At 36.5% G+C, this 19376-nt stretch overlaps 1 protein-coding gene across 4 annotated transcripts in view; it reads right to left on the reverse strand.

Annotated features, from left to right (window-relative positions):
* Window positions 1-2883: 2883 nt before the first annotated feature.
* LOC126195664 (citramalyl-CoA lyase, mitochondrial-like) overlaps window positions 2884-19376 on the reverse strand; it is a 238862-nt gene continuing 222369 nt past the window's right edge. For 2 of the 4 annotated variants that reach the window (XM_049934307.1, XM_049934293.1), the window contains exons 8-9: window positions 6095-6238; window positions 2889-5660 (exon numbers count right to left, since the gene is read on the reverse strand). In XM_049934307.1, the coding sequence (XP_049790264.1) occupies window positions 6134-6238 (105 nt within the window). In that variant the 3' untranslated portion in view covers window positions 2889-5660; window positions 6095-6133. Of the gene's footprint in view, window positions 5661-6094; window positions 6239-19376 lie in introns of all 4 variants that reach the window. The other 2 variants (XM_049934313.1, XM_049934300.1) reach the window with 2 other exon arrangements.

Raw genomic sequence — 19376 nt, forward strand, 5'->3', positions numbered from 1 at the left:
AAAGAGTATATGTAAAAAGATATTACAGTGTTGTGCACTTTCCTCCATAATAGTGTCTAGTGAGGTGGACACTGAAGTGTACATTTACTGTGGGAAGTGAGAGTGGTACAAAGCAATGACATTCGTAGATGAAGCATTGAAATTTTTACTTTGCTCAAATTCTGATTGCATTTCATTTTCTGAAAGTGAAATGTAATTCACTCTGTAAGTCAATTACATATGCTGTGAATTTTATATTTATATATTTAATCTGATATAAACTCTCATTATTTTAAAAAAAGTATGTAGACAGTATTCAAAATTTTTATGTAATGATTAGGAAAGTTCAATCTGCTGACATTCTTAACTTGAGAAAATGTATTCACATATGAAATGCAGGAAAAAAAAAAAAAAATCAGTTCCACAAAATTACCTTTGTGCCAAAACTTAATGTTCTTTATTTCAGTTTCACTCTGCTCCCTCAGATATTTGAAGTGGGGGAAAAAATACACATACCAGTTTAATTCTAAAAGGAATTATCATTATACTGCTGAAGTCCAAAAAATTAATAAAAGTGTGAGAAAATAACAAATTGTTGTTTTTATATGTTGCTTATGATAAAATAGAACAGTTTACTCACTAAAATAGAACATTTATGCTTAACAATTTAATTTATTGACTGACATAAAATTGTTAGTAAACAATTCACGATAGTTACAACACAAGGGTTCTCCTCCCCCCACCCCATAGTGGTGGCAAGATCTCTGAGAATAAAAGATATGGGCTAAAATATCTTTGCATTATAAGCATAATTGTTAAAAATAGACAGATGAGCCAAATATTCCCCAGGCAAAAATTAATCTATGGTATATTGGTGATGTGCAAGGACTCTGCAGCAATAATACAGCTCTATATTGCAAAAATCTGTAACTTGAGAAAATAAGACCTGTCTGTTTAAACAGTGTTCCAAACATGCAACATGCGGGAGCATTGAAGTAATTGAATGATAGAAAAGTAGAGGGTTTTTGACACTCCAACTTCTCTGAAAATAAGGAAGAGTGTACCAGATGCTAAAAAAAAGTAATGACAATGGATGTCAGGTAAATAAAGTGGGGAAAGAACCCAACTAAGCTAGAAAAAATTATGCCAACAGGCTGTGAGGAATCAGAATTGGGGATAGTACACTAAAAGTTCTCAATAGATTATAATAATTAAGCAGTATTGTAAACAAAATTCAGAGCAATAATGCCAAAGAGAAAAATGAAAATTTTACTCGGAGCAAAACAATGCATCAAACAAGAAGTGAGGATGCAAAGTGTGAACACTGAGTAATTGAATTGTGGCACTTTGGAGACATTAGAAATATGATACTAAGAAAATGAAAGGGCTTACAGAGAAAGTTGTTAAGTGTTCAGATTTTCCAACTTTTTAATTTTAGTGATTTGGTGACTATTAATTGCATTCAGAGTCAAAAAAGGACTGTTTCATGTATGAAGACTTGTAGACACCTAAAAACCAGATGGCTGAGAGGTTAAAGTACTGGTAACTACTTATGAGATGCAAGCATTGTGTAGTTATTTTCAGATGAAGAAAAAAAAAATGGCTCTTTGTTTCAGATAAAAAGATTTACCTGATGTGAGAGACAATAATGAAACTAAATATAATTTGCAGGGGTAGTTGATAAGTTCTACAGGATTCATATCAAAATACATTAATCATACAAGAAAAGGATGCTATGCAGTTGGCCATATTCACAATTAAACAGAATTTTGTGGTGCACAGTACATATTGCATAGACAATATACTTCACAAAAGTGCAGAGACACTTGTGCCTAGCAAGACATCAGGCGCATTTAAGATGGTACCTACTGTGTCTATTTCCAAGAAACTTTAGTTCTGAAACTGAAGTAAGAGGAAAAGGGTAAAAGGAAGAGACCTCCAGCTGTTAAAGTTCTAGAATTGAAGGTAAATATAATAACATATTTCTTACAAATTCTTAAATAAACAACAGTTCTTTTGCAAATGTCTTTTGCAACCCCCCCCCCCCCCCCCCAAAAACACACAAACACAAACAAACACACACACACACACACACACACACACACACACACACACACACACACACACACACACACACACACAGAGAGAGAGAGAGAGAGAGAGAGAGAGAGAGGGGGGGGGGGGGGGCGATATCTTTGGGTTAGTATGGATTGTTTCAACCATGGCCAAGAAACAATACAGCATGCCTTAGCAATACAGCATCATAGAATGCACAGTGAATGCAATGCAATGTGAATTACAGTATGCTACTTGCTCTAATTATATTGCATGTATTTTGTTGTTGAGTGTATAGCTAGGCTGATAAACATAGCAGTAGTAGTTTTTATAATAATATCCCAGTGTGCTTTTGCATTATTTTTGTTAATAATACTTTTCCTTCCTGGTTCAAGTATGTATATTAAATGTTCAAAACTCGAATTGTGTATAATTGCTTATCATGTTAATGTGTAGATGGTACAGCATTTCCTATCTTCTACTTAATCCCTTTCGTTTCGTATCATTTTTGTATTCAAAAAGGTAGTAATTCAGCAGATGAAACAAAAATAATTAGTTTTTATTCTTGAGTTTCTGAAGCAATAATATATTGTAAGCGTGCCCAAATACAATTTACATATCAGATAATGATAGTACGCATGTATTTGACAGAGCAGTGTGGAGGTAATGATTAGGTTTATTTGACAACAAAACACCTATTTTTCATTCTTACATTATTGTAAAACTGTTGAAGTATGTAAATTTTAATGTGATTTAGAATAGCAGTCACTTAAATTGCAGAAACTGCGCATTATTTTGGCAGTATGCCTTCCTTAGCAAAATGTGTGAAAACATACTGACCCTATTCAACTTTATTCTAGTAGTTATATTTTATATCAAATTTGTTATAGATCTCGGGTCTTTTAAAAGTTGAGACAACTTGCTAGCTTCCAGAAGGTACTGTGGTACATCTGTGTAGGAACATTTTTTGCTTTAAACATTCTGAATGTGTCTTCAACATTCAGTAGCATATATGGTTTCAAAGGCAACAGAGTCCCATCTCTTTGGAATGTTTAGCCCAGATATGTCGACTAAGTTAGTTGAAAGTCTAGGCTGATTCTTGTGATATTTTCATGGTTGGTTAAATTGTTACAGATACACACTCTTTTAACATTGAATCTCTTTTATAGTACAGTAAACTATTAAAATGGTCTTGACCTAGATTTATCTCACCTCACCTACAGCACTGTAAAAAATCTGTCAACTGATGCCTGAGACTTGACCTTTTAAGTGGAATGCCTTATGCTTGCAAAAAGAACTGTGTTACTGTGAGGTAGTAATGCTGCTTAACTAAGATATCTTGGGGAACAAATTCCTATCAGACTACCCCTTCATAAAAATTTAATGTTGGTTCTAGCAGTGAAGCAGTCTTCCCCTGGCTAAGATGTCACTTAGTTTCTGGGTCACACACACAACACCGTGCTTCATCACATGTAATAATTTTTGTCAAAAACTTGATGCTAGCTTCTGCTCAGAAAGTGGTTCAGAATGGTGTACCTTAGACGCAGTTAACAGAATCTATTACTTGTTCCTTTGCCCCCTCCCCTTGCTCACATCGCAATCCTTGGAAGATTCCTACACAGTTCACTGTGTTCCTGATTGATATACATTTAAGTGGCACCTCTCTTTTGAGAAGTAGGATGTTTCTAGCATGTGAGACATCTACAGCAGGGATTCCCGTATACTGTATGATTAAACAGTCGCTTCGAGAGATTATCTAATTTGGAATTCAGTGTAGTTGGACATCAGCTGGTAAAGGATCAGCATTCATCATTTCATTTTTTCCGATAGCATCTCCTTGAACTGACTCCAGGAGCAGGAAGAATCTGTACCTTTTTCAGTATGGTAACTGTCATTATTAATTTTTTGTTCTTTATCTGAATTATATCAACTTCAGTATAACCTGCCTCCTAAATTCAACAATTGTGAATTATAAATATCATGTTGTTATGTAATACAGCATGTTTGCAGTCTATGACCACTGACAGTGAAATACCATCAGCAAGTCAGCTCTCACTCCTGCACAGCTGAGTAGGGTGTGGTGTGGAAGTAACTATTACCATTACTAAACAAAGGTACTGCAGGTGCTACAAAGTTTTTATTTTCAAAAACAACCATCCAATTTTACAATTGTGTACGCTTATAAAATCGTGTGGTTCTTTTTACAATTATGTCTGGGATCAAAATTTTAATTTACCTTTCACAAATGCTCAATTGTGTGCACAACAAAGATCCAGATGAGAGTCTAAATATAATCAATATTTTTATGAGCATGTCTGGAGTTGTGCATTAATTGGCGTTGCTATGCAGCATCTGAATCCATCCAAATTGTTGGAAGAGGAATCACATAGGTGCAGTTATTCACAATCCACTACAAGAAAAAAGAAATCACATACTGTGTGATAAAGTGACCTTGGAGGCCAAAAGTGAAATGCAAAATTCATATGCCCATTACGGCCCATCCATCACACAGGCAGCTCATCATTAAAAAGTGCTCTTACATCATATACCAGTGCATCGATTCTGTTGAAAAACCAAATTTTTAGCATGTTCTCACAACTGTGCAAAAAGCCTGATCTCAAAAATATCCAGGGATGCATTTCCTGTAGCGAGCGAACTTGCTGGCGGTATTGTGACCATGTGAACATGGCTGGTGCCAAACTAAAATTCTGACCCAAATTTCTATCTTGATTCATGTGAATATATTGACTTGTGAGGTAGGCATAATCTTTTTAAAATACACTGTATTTTGTGCAATAGTCAGTTTTGCAAGCTCCATAGATCGTTAAGTATGACATCTCACTATGATGTGGAATGAGTCAGTTTTACAATTTACTGAAAAATTTGGAAATTTGCCACCATTTACATGATTGCCGTACTGTTTTATTTGTATAGACATTGATTTATGTGTTTGAAGCAAATTTTAATGTGTGTTAAATTCTTTTCATTGCTGTGTAAGGGATCAAAAATTTTGATTGCCGAATACATCACTCTTTTGCATATAGAAAAATCAATTTTTGAAAATATAATGTAACTGGAGAGAGAAAAATCTACTCTTTTCTTGTCATCCCACCTAGTACATCTACCCTGGATTCTGAGCAACTTCTCCAAATTACCCCTTTTCTAAACCTCACCTGTCATTTTTCTTCACCACTCTTCCTTTTCTTGCAACTCTTCTGCCAGAAGGATCCCCTAACTGCGAAAGCGTGCAAACATTTATACGTTGTATATGTGTGTCCTCCTGCTGCCACACTGTGAGTAGATTTTATATCTATCCTATTACATTATACCACTCCTTTGTATGCCACACTAAGACTGAGTGATGGATAGTAAGCAAATCTAACCGATCTTGCAAAAAAAAAACCTCAACGCATCTTTCGCTTGATAATGGTTGTCTACTACATGGTTAATACTCTTTGTACATTATGAGATTCAGTCTAGGAATACTAGAGCCCAGTTTTCATAATCTTATGTCTTCAATTCTGTTAAACATTTTCGTTGATATATCATGTTTCGAAACATAGTAGTTTGTTGAGAGAAATCATAGTTGAAGTAAATTCCAAATGTATCCTTATTTTTTACTGTTTCTGAAAGAGAGACCATGTGTTAGTTGAAAATCCTCTAATGCTTCCACTGCTGTTTCTAGAACATGAAAAATATATGTAATGGTAGACACCTCATTACCTTAACATCTCAGAAACAGAAAACATCATCTTACTTCCTTCATTGTGAAAAATCTATGACTAATAAACTGAAGTTTTCAGTTAACATGACAGGTGGTTGTTATCACATTTAGATACATTCATTAATAGTCACTTGTGATTAGCAAAATATCATATCCCACTAGCTCAACTGTTTTTAATGAAAGGCATCTACTTTTAATTATGCCATATCCGTTTCAAGTCAGCAAGACTTGAAATAGTAATGTTATAAACAGAATCATAGCTTACAGAAATCAGTGTTAAGTAAAATCAGCACTGTAAGATTGCTGCTAAACGTTAATATAGTTACAGGTTTTTACCTTCGCTATTAATGATATGTGACTGTCACTGTATCTTGTTCACTGTTGCAAATTATGTTTGTCCATTTTTGCTAGCTGTATAATATGTTGGGCTTGGCGAAGAAGGGGCATGTCAATCATGGAGTCCTTGTAGACAAAAGCTCCCTGGATTGAATGAAGTGATATGTCATTAGAATTACAATGTACCCTATTTCTAAGAATTGCATGCTGTACATTAAAAATTACTTTCTTACATAGAAGTTATTTTATATTTTTCAGATATTTTCAGATAGTACTAATAGTTAAAACAGTTTCCAATAGTAACTAATTTTACATTACACAGGAAGCAGTCCTTGTCACAATGCACCTATGCAACTTAATAAAAATTATTTCATTAAAAGAAACTATAGTTAAACATATATTTTACTAAAACAATAAATCTACAACATATTTAGATACACATCCAAAAAATAACTCCATAACTTTCAGTATCAGAAAGTTTGAGAAATAAAATTTCCTCTCAGGCTTGTATTTCTCAGATTTACTTTTCTCTGCCTACTTTTGACTTTTCCTCCAGTCTTTTAAGAGCTTTCTTTTTAATTATTATGTTGTCATCTTCTCATGTGCTAGTTTTACAACTGCAAGTGTAGAGGTAAAAATCAAAACAAATGGACTTTATTTTCTTGTTAGTTTTGGTTTTGGTATGCAGTTCACTGCATCATATGAATGATCAGATAAAAACAGTAGGATCTGTTTTTAAGCAGTATTGTTGATAGGTACACAGTATTTGTGTCATCTTCAAAAATTCATGTTATAAACCAGACTGAAAGCAGCCAAGTGCCAGTTGCTGTAAAAGTTGCCATTATGTTTATAGCTGTAAGTGAAGCAATGTATATAATGTTAGTTCATGCAGAAAGGTTAAGAAAATTAACTTTTGTGGGATTGGATAGCAGCCAGTCATTGTCTGCTTTTAACTCAAATGGCCCCAGTATTCCAAAATCCAGGTGATGGTTGTTGTGACTACACTGGTGAGGAAATACTGTTGTCACATAGCAAGCAGTAAAGTATTGAAAGTGAAATGGCTCTAATGATTGTCAACAAAAAATATGATATTCTCTTTTGACCACATTATGTGCTGTATATTTTCCAAGCCCATGAATTTTGCATATTCATATTCAAACTGTTACAGTTGCTTTAAGTCAGTCAGGAGTTCATGTTTGAACACAACAATGTAATCATAAATGTCACATTTTTTGTCATGAAAACCTAATAATGAGTGTTGTTGATGCTAAAAGTATATTAAAATTGTTTTGTTGAGATACTGTCACTTGGCCTAAAACATTGTACCTTACTTAAATTATAAAATAAAAAAGAGTAGAGTCCTTCTGTGTGTCATAGTTCAAAGGCATACAGCATTATCTGCTGTAATGGCCTTAACAGTTTCTTCTTCACTCTTGTGTGTAGTAATAAAGTATAGTAATATTCTTACAATATTCTGAGAAGGAAAGTCGCTACTCACCATATAGCAGACTTGTTGAGTCGCAGATAGGCACAACAAAAAGATTTTCACACTTACAGCTTTTGGCCAACGGCCTTTGTCAACAACAGACACACACAAAGACCATTGGCTGAAAGCTTTAAGTGCGAAAATCTTTCTGTTGTGCCTGTCTGCGACTCGGCAACTCCGCTATATGATGAGTAGCAACTTTACTTCTCAGAATATTGTTACATTCCACCCTGGATTTTCCATTGTTTGATAGTAATACTTTTGTTGCACAATTGCGCCATGCTCCTAAATATAAAAGAAAGCAACTTACTTTATGCTTATCACATTGCTGAAATATATTTTTGATACTGGCTTGGGAATATTTTTTCATGCTTAGATGTGTCTCATGAGGTTCTTGAAACATGTTTTATATGCAACCATTAAATTTAAAATACTGTCAATTCTTTTAGAAGTGTTTCATATTGTTTGTAGTAAATTGTGATACAGAATTTCATTATGAAATAGTGTTGAAAACAAAAATTTGCTTTAAAATTGCACAACACAGTATTCATTAAAGAGTAACGCCCTCATGAAGAAAAATGGAGAGAGCCCTATTGGCAGCTATTGTGAAAGTTGATTTGTGGCCTGCTGCAATTTGACTTTTCATATGTGGATCATGCTTAAATGTGACCCCTCTCTCCCTCAGATTAACGCAGAGGCTCTGTCGCCAGAATGCCAGACCTGTAATCTATGTGTTTAACCCTCGCTTCGAAAATTGTTAAAGTGCAAAATAAGTTATAGTTCACATATGACTTAATGAAACTTGTATTTACTCAGGGAAAATGTACCAAGTTTTGTCTTATTCTTCAGGTATTTATTATAGGAAACAAGGTAAGATTGTCATTCCTGGATGAGTAAAAGTGGATAGTTACATTATTGTTTACATTTTACAAAGAAAATTAAATTTATGATGTAACAGACTTGTGAGTATAATGTTAATAATTTTGTCATCAATGGCTTTACAAACTACCCTCAAATAGTCTGATTCACTGCATCAAACCAATGGCTCACCTGTTGTCACTCATTGTGGTATACAGAAGGTATTTATTTGTACCTCCCACTACATTCATGTTCCTGGTACTGTGCATTTGTATACTTATTATTTACACCCTGGTAAAGTGTGATGGCTCTTATTGTTGAGAGATTATATATGATATTATTTATGTGTTAAACAGTCAATGTTTCATCTGTAGCACTGTTAATAAAAGTAATTAATATGGAAATTAATGTGTTAAATTTTTTACTGGCAAGGTTGGAAATGCCATATCATCCTGCAGTGCCCATTGTTACGAATAACAGATTTCTTTTGTGAGAACTACAGAACAAACTGAAGCTTTAACTCTTTGCATCAAGCAGTCTCAGATGACTTAAATCGAAATGCACTGCCCTTTGAAAGTGGTGACTGAGGTTTTTTGCCATTATCAAATACAGTTTTAGCATAAAGAAATTTTCCCATATGTGAGTTATCTCCCTTCAGTGTTTCTTATTTCTGGCACGTTTAGCAGAGTAACTTTTGTAAATAATGGAGTGTGATACTGAACAGCTAAATATCTGAGGAGGTTGTAAGGTGGGCTCCAGTATATAAATTAAAAGAACAGCCTGTTGAAAGCATTCCTGGGCAATACCATTTTAGGTCTCACTGATGTTGGACAAATATGTCATTGGTTTTGAATATTCACAATATTTCAGTACTGTTTCCACAATGATACACCAAATCACACACTTCATCTGCAGGCACTGCTCTTCAAAATGAACCACTGGGAACACCTAACAACCCCCATAAAGTATCTACATGCCAATAGCTATTTTCTATTTAACACAGTTAATAATTCATCAGAAGTAAGATGCAGTTGATTAATAACCAAATTGCTACAGAAAAAAAAGAAAAATCAGTCCTTCCACAACACCTTCAGTCCCAGAAGTGCAAATCCAATGAGAAGTATTGGCATGTAAGTTTTGTTTAATAAAATGGTAATATTAGTGAATGTTAACATCACACTTTTAAAGATACATTTTGCCCTGAAATCAGTGTGTTATGCAATCCACAACTGCGCAGGGTCTATTACTGGACTGTTTTATCCCTCATTACATTTCAATTATTGCTACAAAAATGTTCAAAATGTATGTGAGGTCTAACTGCTAAGGTCATCAGTCCCTAAGCTTACACACTACTTAAACTAAATTATCCTAAGGACAAACACACACACCTATGCCTACGGTAGGACTCGAACCTTCCCCGGGACCAGCCGCATAGTCTATGACTGCAGCGTCCTAGACCGCTCAGCTAATCCCGCTCGGCAATTATTGCTACAAAATGACTTGTGTTAATCATAAGAAATGTACTCAGAAGTATGCAGTCTGTGTTTCCACATACGAAACTTTTTAAATTCTGATACTTACATTATTCCATGGATTCTCCAAAACTATGTGTCTTGTGTACAAACTGTAAATAGCCTTTCGCTCTCTGTATTTTACGTCTGCTACATTTAGAATTTGAAGGGGAGTACTCCAGTCAACATCGTCAAAAGCTTTCTTGAAGTCTACAAATGCTATAAATGTAGGCTTGCCTTTCCTTAATGTACCTTCTATGAGAAGTTGTAAGGTCAGTATTGCCTTGCATGTTCCTACATTTTTCTGGAATCAAAACTGATCTTGCCCAAAGGTTGGCTTCTACCTGTCTTTCCATCCTTCTGTAAAAATTTGTGTTAGTATTTTGCAACTGTTTCTTATTAAACTGATAGTTTGGTAATTTTCACACATGTGAGCACCTGATTTATTTAGAACTAGAAGTATTAAATTCTTCATGAAGTCTGAGGGTATTTCACCTGTTTTACATATTTAGCACTCACTAGATGGAAGAGTTTTCTCATGGCTGGCTCTCCCAAGGCAGTCACTAGTTCTCAGGGCCTTGTTTCAACTTTCAGTTGTCTATCAAATTCTTCACGCAGTATCACATCTCCCATCTCATCTTCATCTACATCCTCTTCCATTTCCATAATATTTCTCTCAAGTACATCTCCCTTGTATAGACTCTCTGTATACTCCTTCTACCTTTCTGCTTTCCCTTTGCTTGGAACTGGTTTTCCATCTCATCTCTTTATATTCATACAGGTGGTTCTCTTTTCTCAAAAGGTCTCTAATTTTGCTGTAGGTGGCATCTATCTTTCCCCTAGTGATATATACTTCTAAATCCTTACATTTGTCCTCTAGCTATTCCTGCTTAGCCATTTTATACTTCCTGTCAATCTCATTTTTTAAAAAAACATTTGTATTCTGTTTCGCCTGCTTTATTTACTGCGTTTTTATATATATATACGTACCTCAGCGATACAGATAGCCATACCGTACGTGCAACCACAACGGATGGATATCTGTTGAGAGGCCAGACAAATGTGTGGCTCCTGAAGGGGGGCAGCAGCCTTTTCAATAGTTGCAGGGACAACAGTATGGATGATTGACTGATCTGGCCTTGTAACACTAACCAAAATGCACTTGCTTTGCTGGTACTGCGAACAGCTGAAAGCAGGGGGAAACTACAGCCATAATTTTCCCCAAGGGCATGCAGCTTTACTGTATGGTTAAATGATGATAGCACCCTCTTGGGTAAAATATTCTGCAGGTAAAATAGTCCCGCATTCGGATCTCTGGGTGGGGACTACTCAGAAGGATGTCGTTATCAGGAGAAATAAAACTGGCATTCTACGGATCGGAGGGTGGAATGTCAGATCCCTTAATCGGGCAGGTAGGTTAGAAAATTTGAAAAGGGAAATGGATAGGTTAAAGTTAGATATAATGGGAATTAGTGAAGTTCAGTGGCAGGATGAAAAAGACTTCTGGTCAGGTGAATATAGGGTTATAAATACAAAATCAAATAGGTGTAATGCAGGAGTAGGTTTAATAATGAATAAAAAATAGGAGGTAAGCTACTACAAACAGCATAGTGTGAACACATTATTGTGACCAAGATAGACAAGAAGCCGACACCTACCACAGTAGTACAATTTTATATGCCAACTAGCTCTGCATGCACATTTAATTAATTAAAAAAGAGAGAGAGAGAGCTCAAATGCTAGTGTGAATATTTTATCCTGTTACATATTTTTGGGCTCCACAAATAACTCCCACTATAGGAGAGTGGTTGCCTTTCCCTTATTTTACATAATGTTTCATCCAGGAATTTCCATTATTGTATTGTAATTAGTATTCTGAGGGTCACTCAGATCTGTCAAGTTCAGATTCACATTCTGAATTATGATGTTTTTGGTAGTGTTCTTGAAGAATTGAGTATTTGTTGTACTGAAATGGAAGGATATATGACTCGCGTTTGGAAAGTGTTGTCACTGTATTTTTTCTAGATAATGTTATATTCTGTGCCCAACCTTTGTCTTGCAGCAAAAATTACATAATTAAGAAGTTGGCAACTGATGCAGTCATGATCAACCAAAGGTAAGTAGAATAATATTTAGCATTCACTGTTTGAGATAAATCAAAACACCAAGAGTAATCAGTGGACAAGAAAATTCAATTCTGATGCACTAGTACAGGACCCAGACGTATTTATTGCTGGATGGGAATTAAATGAATGAAACACTGATAAGAAATATGAGAAAATTAAATTACGTTTGTGCATTTTGACAAAAGATACATTGGAAAACAGAGTAGTTCTCCTTGACAACCAAGTCAGTAACACATCATAGAGAATGTTAGATCTTATTTGGGTTTTGCGATAAAGTATATTTCACTTAATAAGCATTGGAACACTGTATGGCACAGAGATGCAATATAAACATGCCTGCACAAAAAGAGGAAATATGAAAAGAAAGATGAACATGTATCTGTATTCGAATGTTTCCTTAAGCCAATATCAAATTTGTCACTCTTCAACTCTCTGGCTCTTCCTATCTATGATTCTGGATGGATGTATTGCTTGTACGTCAGACAATAATATATGTATTTGTATGAGAGTTGTTTTCAATATATCTTCAGGAAAGGGAGGCAGTTTCTTTCATTTCTAAACTGCTTCATCCCGAAAGTGATAGGTGGATACACCATAGCCTGCAAACTTCGGAAAACACAGCAATATTATTTATGATTGTATTTTACTGCATTCTTTGTCATGGACCTGGACAGCGCATCCTTTTCTTCAAGAAAGAAGAGGTAAATATCACACTCTGTGCAAAGGAGAGTTAATATATCGATCAATTTAGAGTGTTACAGTAGTAAACATAGCAAGAGATGATATTGCAGTGCCGGTGTTATTCAGATGACGATGCACTGCAACGAGCCCAGCCATTCCAAAACACATCAGATGAATTCACAATTGCGAATAATGTCTACCATCAGCTGTAGAATGGAATGACGACAATGAAAATTTGTGCCGGACCGGGATTCAGACCCGGATTTCCCACTTATTGCAAGTGGTCGCCATACCATTTGGCTATCTGCACGACTCACATCGAGACCCAAACTTCCATATGTCGTCACCCATACATCTACGATCTGTATGGGAATACACATAATGAATGTGCGAGTACAGATCGTAGACGTATGGCTGACGACATATGGAAGTTTGGGTGTGGTCATGAGTCATGGACGGATAGCCAAATGGTAAGGCGACCACTCGTGATAAGCGGGAAATCCGTGTTCGAGTCCTGGTCCAGCACAAATTTTCACTCTACAGCCGATGTTAGACATAATTTGCAATTGCGAATTCATCTGATGTGTAGCAAGAGATGGTGGAGATGCTAACTTAGACATGTGTATTGCTGCTGGTGAAAGTATGTGCCAGCTGCACACTTTGAAATAATCCACTTTATTCGCTGCTCCTTACGGCGCCAGAACATAAGCACCACTATAAGGAGTGCATAGCTAAATATACACAATCAAAGTGAACCATTAAAAGGAATATATTACCTGACTACTGTTAAGAGCATAAAAAAGGATGTGTCAGGAGGAAAGGTACATGCATTGAGGGATGATAGTGATTCTGAACAAAAAACTTCATATGGACATATGCCCTTTCTAAATAATTTCTGAGATAAAAGACCTTTACTGTATACTGTTATTTATTTTCTGTACTATTCAGACATTGTCATTGTTTACAAATTACCACATTAGCATAGAGGAATTGAGATGAATGATTTGATACAGGACTCTTGTGGTCTATCGAGTCTGGAAATTACCGCAAACTGGGCTACAAAAACTACATAAGCTGTAGCACCTGTGCATCACATGAGATTTTAATTATTCTCGCCATCTCTTTGCACAAATTATTAATTCTGGTGAAAAAGATGAATAGGACCTTTCATGTAGGAAGTTTAATGTAGTTTAATTTTCTATTGTAAGAGATTCTTGTCTGTTTAGAAAATTTAGAGAGCTCTGGAAATTATATATAGTGCCTTTCTGAGCACTACATAACCATAGGGTTAGGTAAGTTACATGTAAAAGATTACACTCTAGCAAATTAATCAAGCAGAATTAATACGGGAAAAGGAGTTGTTATCTGTATGAAGACAGAACACAAGTTAAAAAACATTTTGTACTGATCAGCACACAGAGATGTGTACGTGAGAAGTTATATGGAAAAATTGTTCATTTTGAATAGTTTTTAGGAATCTGGATTCCTTGTTACACTATCTGCCAGACAGCAGCAAGCAGTTGATAGTTTGTGGTGACTTCAGTATACATTTTCTACAGGATTCTGATAGGAAAAATAATCTGCGACCTTATTTGGCTCTTATAATTTGGTCACAGTAATTAACTTTCTAATGCACGTGGATAAGGACAGCAGGACACTAATTGATAATGTTTTATTTGGTGAATCTCATAGCAAGAAAATAAATGTTTACCCAGTAAGAAATTCTCTCTCTGATAATGATGCACTCTTAGCTGGAATGAATAAGACAGTGGTTTACAGTTCTGATACTCCGTAGTGGAAATCAGTCAGAATAATTAATTACTCTATTAAAAATGTTTTTAAGGACAGTTTACAAGATATGATGGGATGAAATTTATAGAAAACCAAATGCCAACATAAAATTTAATCTCTTCCATGATATATTTATATCATTACTTGAAAATAGTGTCCTGCATAAGCTAATCAGAAAGGACATTAGACAGTTATATAAAAACCCATGGATCACTACAGCATTTACAGTATCTTCTGAAAGGTAAAGGGAAATGTATTTGTTGGTAACAACAAGTAGAGATCCTGCATTAGTTGCACACTCCAAATCTGCTCAGAATTACTAAGAAAGATTATTAAAAATCAAGGAACATGCACATAATGTCGTAAATCAGTAATTTCGACAATAGATGTAGTAAAACAAGAGACAGGACAAGAAGCCACGGAAGAGGATAACATCACTGCTGAACAGGAAGGAAGGGCTATATAATGATGAGTCATAGGTAGAAAATATATTTAACAATCATTTCTTAAATATGGCAGAAAGTGCAGGGACAAAATCTCATAAAATTCAGTCATATAAATGTATCACCAAGTACTCATAGTGAAATTAGTAAAATTATATAGCCCCTCAAAAATTGTAGCTCATGTGCATTTGATGGTGTTTCCAATAGAGCACTAAATATTTGTTCCCATATAACAACCTCAGACATTAGAAATACATAATGCATCACAAACTCAAGGCAAAAAGACTGAAATATGCCATCATTACATCCCTTTTTACGAATGATGATACGAGAGATGTCAATAACTTGCGACCTGTTTCACTGCTGACATCACTTGCCAAAATTTTTGAAAAGATGGCAAGATCTAGAAAAGTATCTTACTTTAGCAACTATAATACCCTCAGCAAATCATAGCCTGGGTTTCAGAAGAGTTGATCTACTGAGGTCTGAGAAGGCTTCACAGGCAGATGCTACCCCCAGACCTAATCTGCAAATAGATCCCCCATGCCATTTCCCCTCACTCTCCCAATCCTCCCACCACCCACAAAACCAGTCACAAAGGAGTGCCCCCTTTGTCTCCCAATACCATCCTGGACTGAAACAACTGAACCACATCCTTCGCCAGAGCTTTGATTACCTATTGTCATGCTCTGAAATACGTCCTACCTGAGATGCTTCCCACCACTCCTAAAGTGGTGTTCCATTGGCTACCCAACCTCCACAACATCCTAGTCCAACCCTATGCCACTTGCAGTCCCAACCATTTGGCACAAGGATCTATCCCTGTGGAAGATTCACCCACGCAGCACTTCCTATTCCAGTCCTATCACAGTTTTATCCCACCCCATCACGGGCCAGGCCACCTGTGAAAGCAGCCATGTCATTTACCAGCTCTGCTGTAATAATGGCACAGCTTTACCACCAACTAGCTGTCCATCAGAATGAATGGCTACCACGAAACTATGGCCAAGAGTAGACTACCCTGTGGCACAACATGTAGTTGAATACAACATGCTTCATTTCAATGGCTGCTTCACTACCTGAGCCATGTGGATCCTCCCTCCACCATTAGCTTTTCTGAACTGCATAGATGGAAGTTATCCTTACAACACATTCTCCTCTCCCATAATTATCCCAGCATCAACCTACAGTAACACACTGTCCCATGGCCTGAAAGCTTATGTGTAAATGTCTTTTAACTGTCCCTGTCTACAACTTAATGTGTCACATTTATGACAAGTATCAATCTTTTCCTACATTGTTGATATACTGACAGTTGACGTAAACAAAATGCATCTTGCACTGTAATTTTTGGTATCCATTTAAAATGGGAAGACAAAGAAATAATATGCTCTTCTAATTTCCCTACTACTGAATTCTCATGCTGAAGGGTGCTATAAAATTTTCTGCTCTCCTACTTATGAAGAAGCAGCATCATTTAATCAAGAAGACTCCAGTTGAACATGTAATATGTCACACATGCAACTAGCACCTACTTGCAGTCTTTCAGTCACGCAAATTGCATGCGCGCTTGTGAACACTACTGGTAATGCCATCTAGAGGTGTGAGTAGAAAGTATTAAGTGATGTACAGCATCTTCATCAGTGCTGCTATCTAAGCTTTATTTTCAAAGAAGCATGTCTCCTTACGTTTAAAAGGGCGTGAGTCACTGAATGAGGCTTCTATAAAAATAACATTGTTTTTCAGAATCCTATAGATCGTGCCCTGACAGACTAATACTGCCTTAATGCCAGTATGTGCAGTTACATAAGTAGGATCTGAAGCAATAGGTAAGTTCAAATGGCTCTGAGCACTATGGGACTAAACTGCTGTGGTCATAAGTCCCCTAGAACTTAGAACTACTTAAACCTAACTAACCTAAGGACAGCACACAACACCCAGCCATCACGAGGCAGAGAAAATCCCTGACCCCGCCGGGAATCGAACCCGGGCGTGGGAAGCGAGAACGCTACCGCACGACCACGAGATGCGGGCAATAGGTAAGTAAAAATCACCAAACCCTTCTCTCTATTAATCGATGATGTTGTTGTTGTGTTGTTGTGGTCTTCAGTCCTGGGACTGGTTTGATGCAGCTCTCCATGCTACTCTATCCTGTGCAAGCTTCTTCACCTCCCAGTACCTACTGCAACCTACATCCTTCTGAATCTGCTTAGTGTATTCATCTCTTGGTCTCCCTCTACGATTTTTACCCTCCACGCTGCCCTCCAATACTAAATTGGTGATCCCTTGATGCCTCAGAACATGTCCTACCAACCGATCCCGTCTTCTGGTCAAGTTGTGCCACAAACTTCTCTTCTCCCCAATCCTATTCAGTACTTCCTCATTAGTTATGTGATCTACCCATCTAATCTTCAGCATTCTTCTGTAGCACCACATTTCGAAAGCTTCTATTCTCTTCTTGTCCAAACTATTTATCGTCCATATTTCACTTCCATACATGGCTACACTCCATACAAATACTTTCAGAAATGACTTCCTGACACTTAAATCTATACTCGATGTTAACAAATTTCTCTTCTTCAGAAACGCTTTCCTTGCCATTGCCAGTCTACATTTTATATCCTCTCTACTTTTACCATCATCAGTTATTTTGCTCCCCAAATAGCAAAACTCCTTTACTACTTTCAATGTCTCATTTCCTAATCTAATTCTCTCAGCACCACCCAACTTTATTCAACTACATTCCATTATCCTCGTTTTGCTTTTGTTGATGTTCATCTTATATCCTCCTTTCAAGACACTGTCCATTCCATTCAGCTGCTCTTCCAAGTCCTTTGCTGTCTCTGACAGAATTACAATGTCATCGGCGAACCTTTATTTTTATTTCTTCTCCATGGATTTTAATACCTACTCCGAATTTTTCTTTTGTTTCCTTTACTGCTTGCTCAATATACAGATTGAATAACATCGGGGAGAGGCTACAACCCTGTCTCACTCCTTTCCCAACCACTGCTTCCCTTTCATGTCCCTCGACTCTTATAACTGCCATCTGGTTTCTGTACAAATTGTAAATAGCCTTTCACTCCCTGTATTTTATCCCTGCCACCTTTAGAATTTGAAAGAGAGTATTCCAGTCAACATTGTCAAAAGCTTTCTCTAAGTCTACAAATGCTAGAAATGTAGGTTTGCCTTTCCTTAATTTTCTTCTAAGATAAGTCGTAAGGTCAGTATTGCCTCACATGTTCCAGTGTTTCTACGGAATCCAAACTGATCTTCCCCGAGGTTGGCTTCTATTAGTTTTTCCATTCGTCTGTAAAGAATTCGTGTTAGTATTTTGCAGCTGTGACTTATTAAACTGATAGTTCGGTAATTTTCACATCTGTCAACACCAGCTTTCTTTGGGATTGGAATTATTATATTCTTCTTGAAGTCTGAGGGTATTTCGCCTGTTTCATACATCTTGCTCACCAGATGGTAGAGTTTTGTCAGGACTGGCTCTCCCAAGGCCATCAGTAGTTCCAATGGAATGTTGTCTACTCCGGGGGCCATGTTTCGACTCAGGTCTTTCAGTGCTCTGTCAAACTCTTCACGCAGTATTGTATCTCCCATTTCATCTTCATCTACATCCTCTTCCATTTCCATAATATTGTCCTCAAGTACATCGCCCTTGTATAGACCCTCTATATACTCCTTCCACCTTTCTGCTTTCCCTTCCTTTCTTAGAACTGGGTTTCCATCTGAGCTCTTGATATTCATACAAGTCGTTCTCTTATCTCCAAAGGTCTCTTTAATTTTCCTGTAGGCAGTATCTATCTTACCCCTAGTGAGATAAGCCTCTACATCCTTACATTTGTCCTCTAGCCATCCCTGCTTAGCCATTTTGCACTTCCTGTCGATCTCATTTTTGAGACGTTTGTATTCCTTTTTGCCTGCTTCATTTACTGCATTTTTATATTTTCTCCTTTCATCAATTAATTAAATTCAATATTTCTTCTGTTACCCAAGGATTTCTACTAGACCTCGTGTTTTTACCTACTTGATCCTCTGCTGCCTTCACTACTTCATCCCTCAAAGCTACCCATTCTTCTTCGACTGTATTTCTTTCCCCCATTCCTGTCAATTGTTCCCTTATGCTCTCCCTGAAACTCTGTACAACCTCTGGTTCTTTCAGTTTATCCAGGTCCCATCTCATTAAATTCCCACCTTTTTGCAGTTTCTTCAGTTTTAATCTACAGGTCATAACCAATAGATTGTGGTCAGAGTCCACATCTGCCCCTGGAAATGTCTTACAATTTAAAACCTGGTTCCTAAATCTTACCATTATATAATCTATCTGATACCTTTTAGTATCTCCAAGGTTCTTCCATGTATACAACCTTCTTTGAT

The sequence above is a fragment of the Schistocerca nitens genome, chromosome 1 (assembly GCF_023898315.1).
Source record: "Schistocerca nitens isolate TAMUIC-IGC-003100 chromosome 1, iqSchNite1.1, whole genome shotgun sequence".
Classification (NCBI taxonomy): Eukaryota; Metazoa; Arthropoda; class Insecta; order Orthoptera; family Acrididae; genus Schistocerca; species Schistocerca nitens.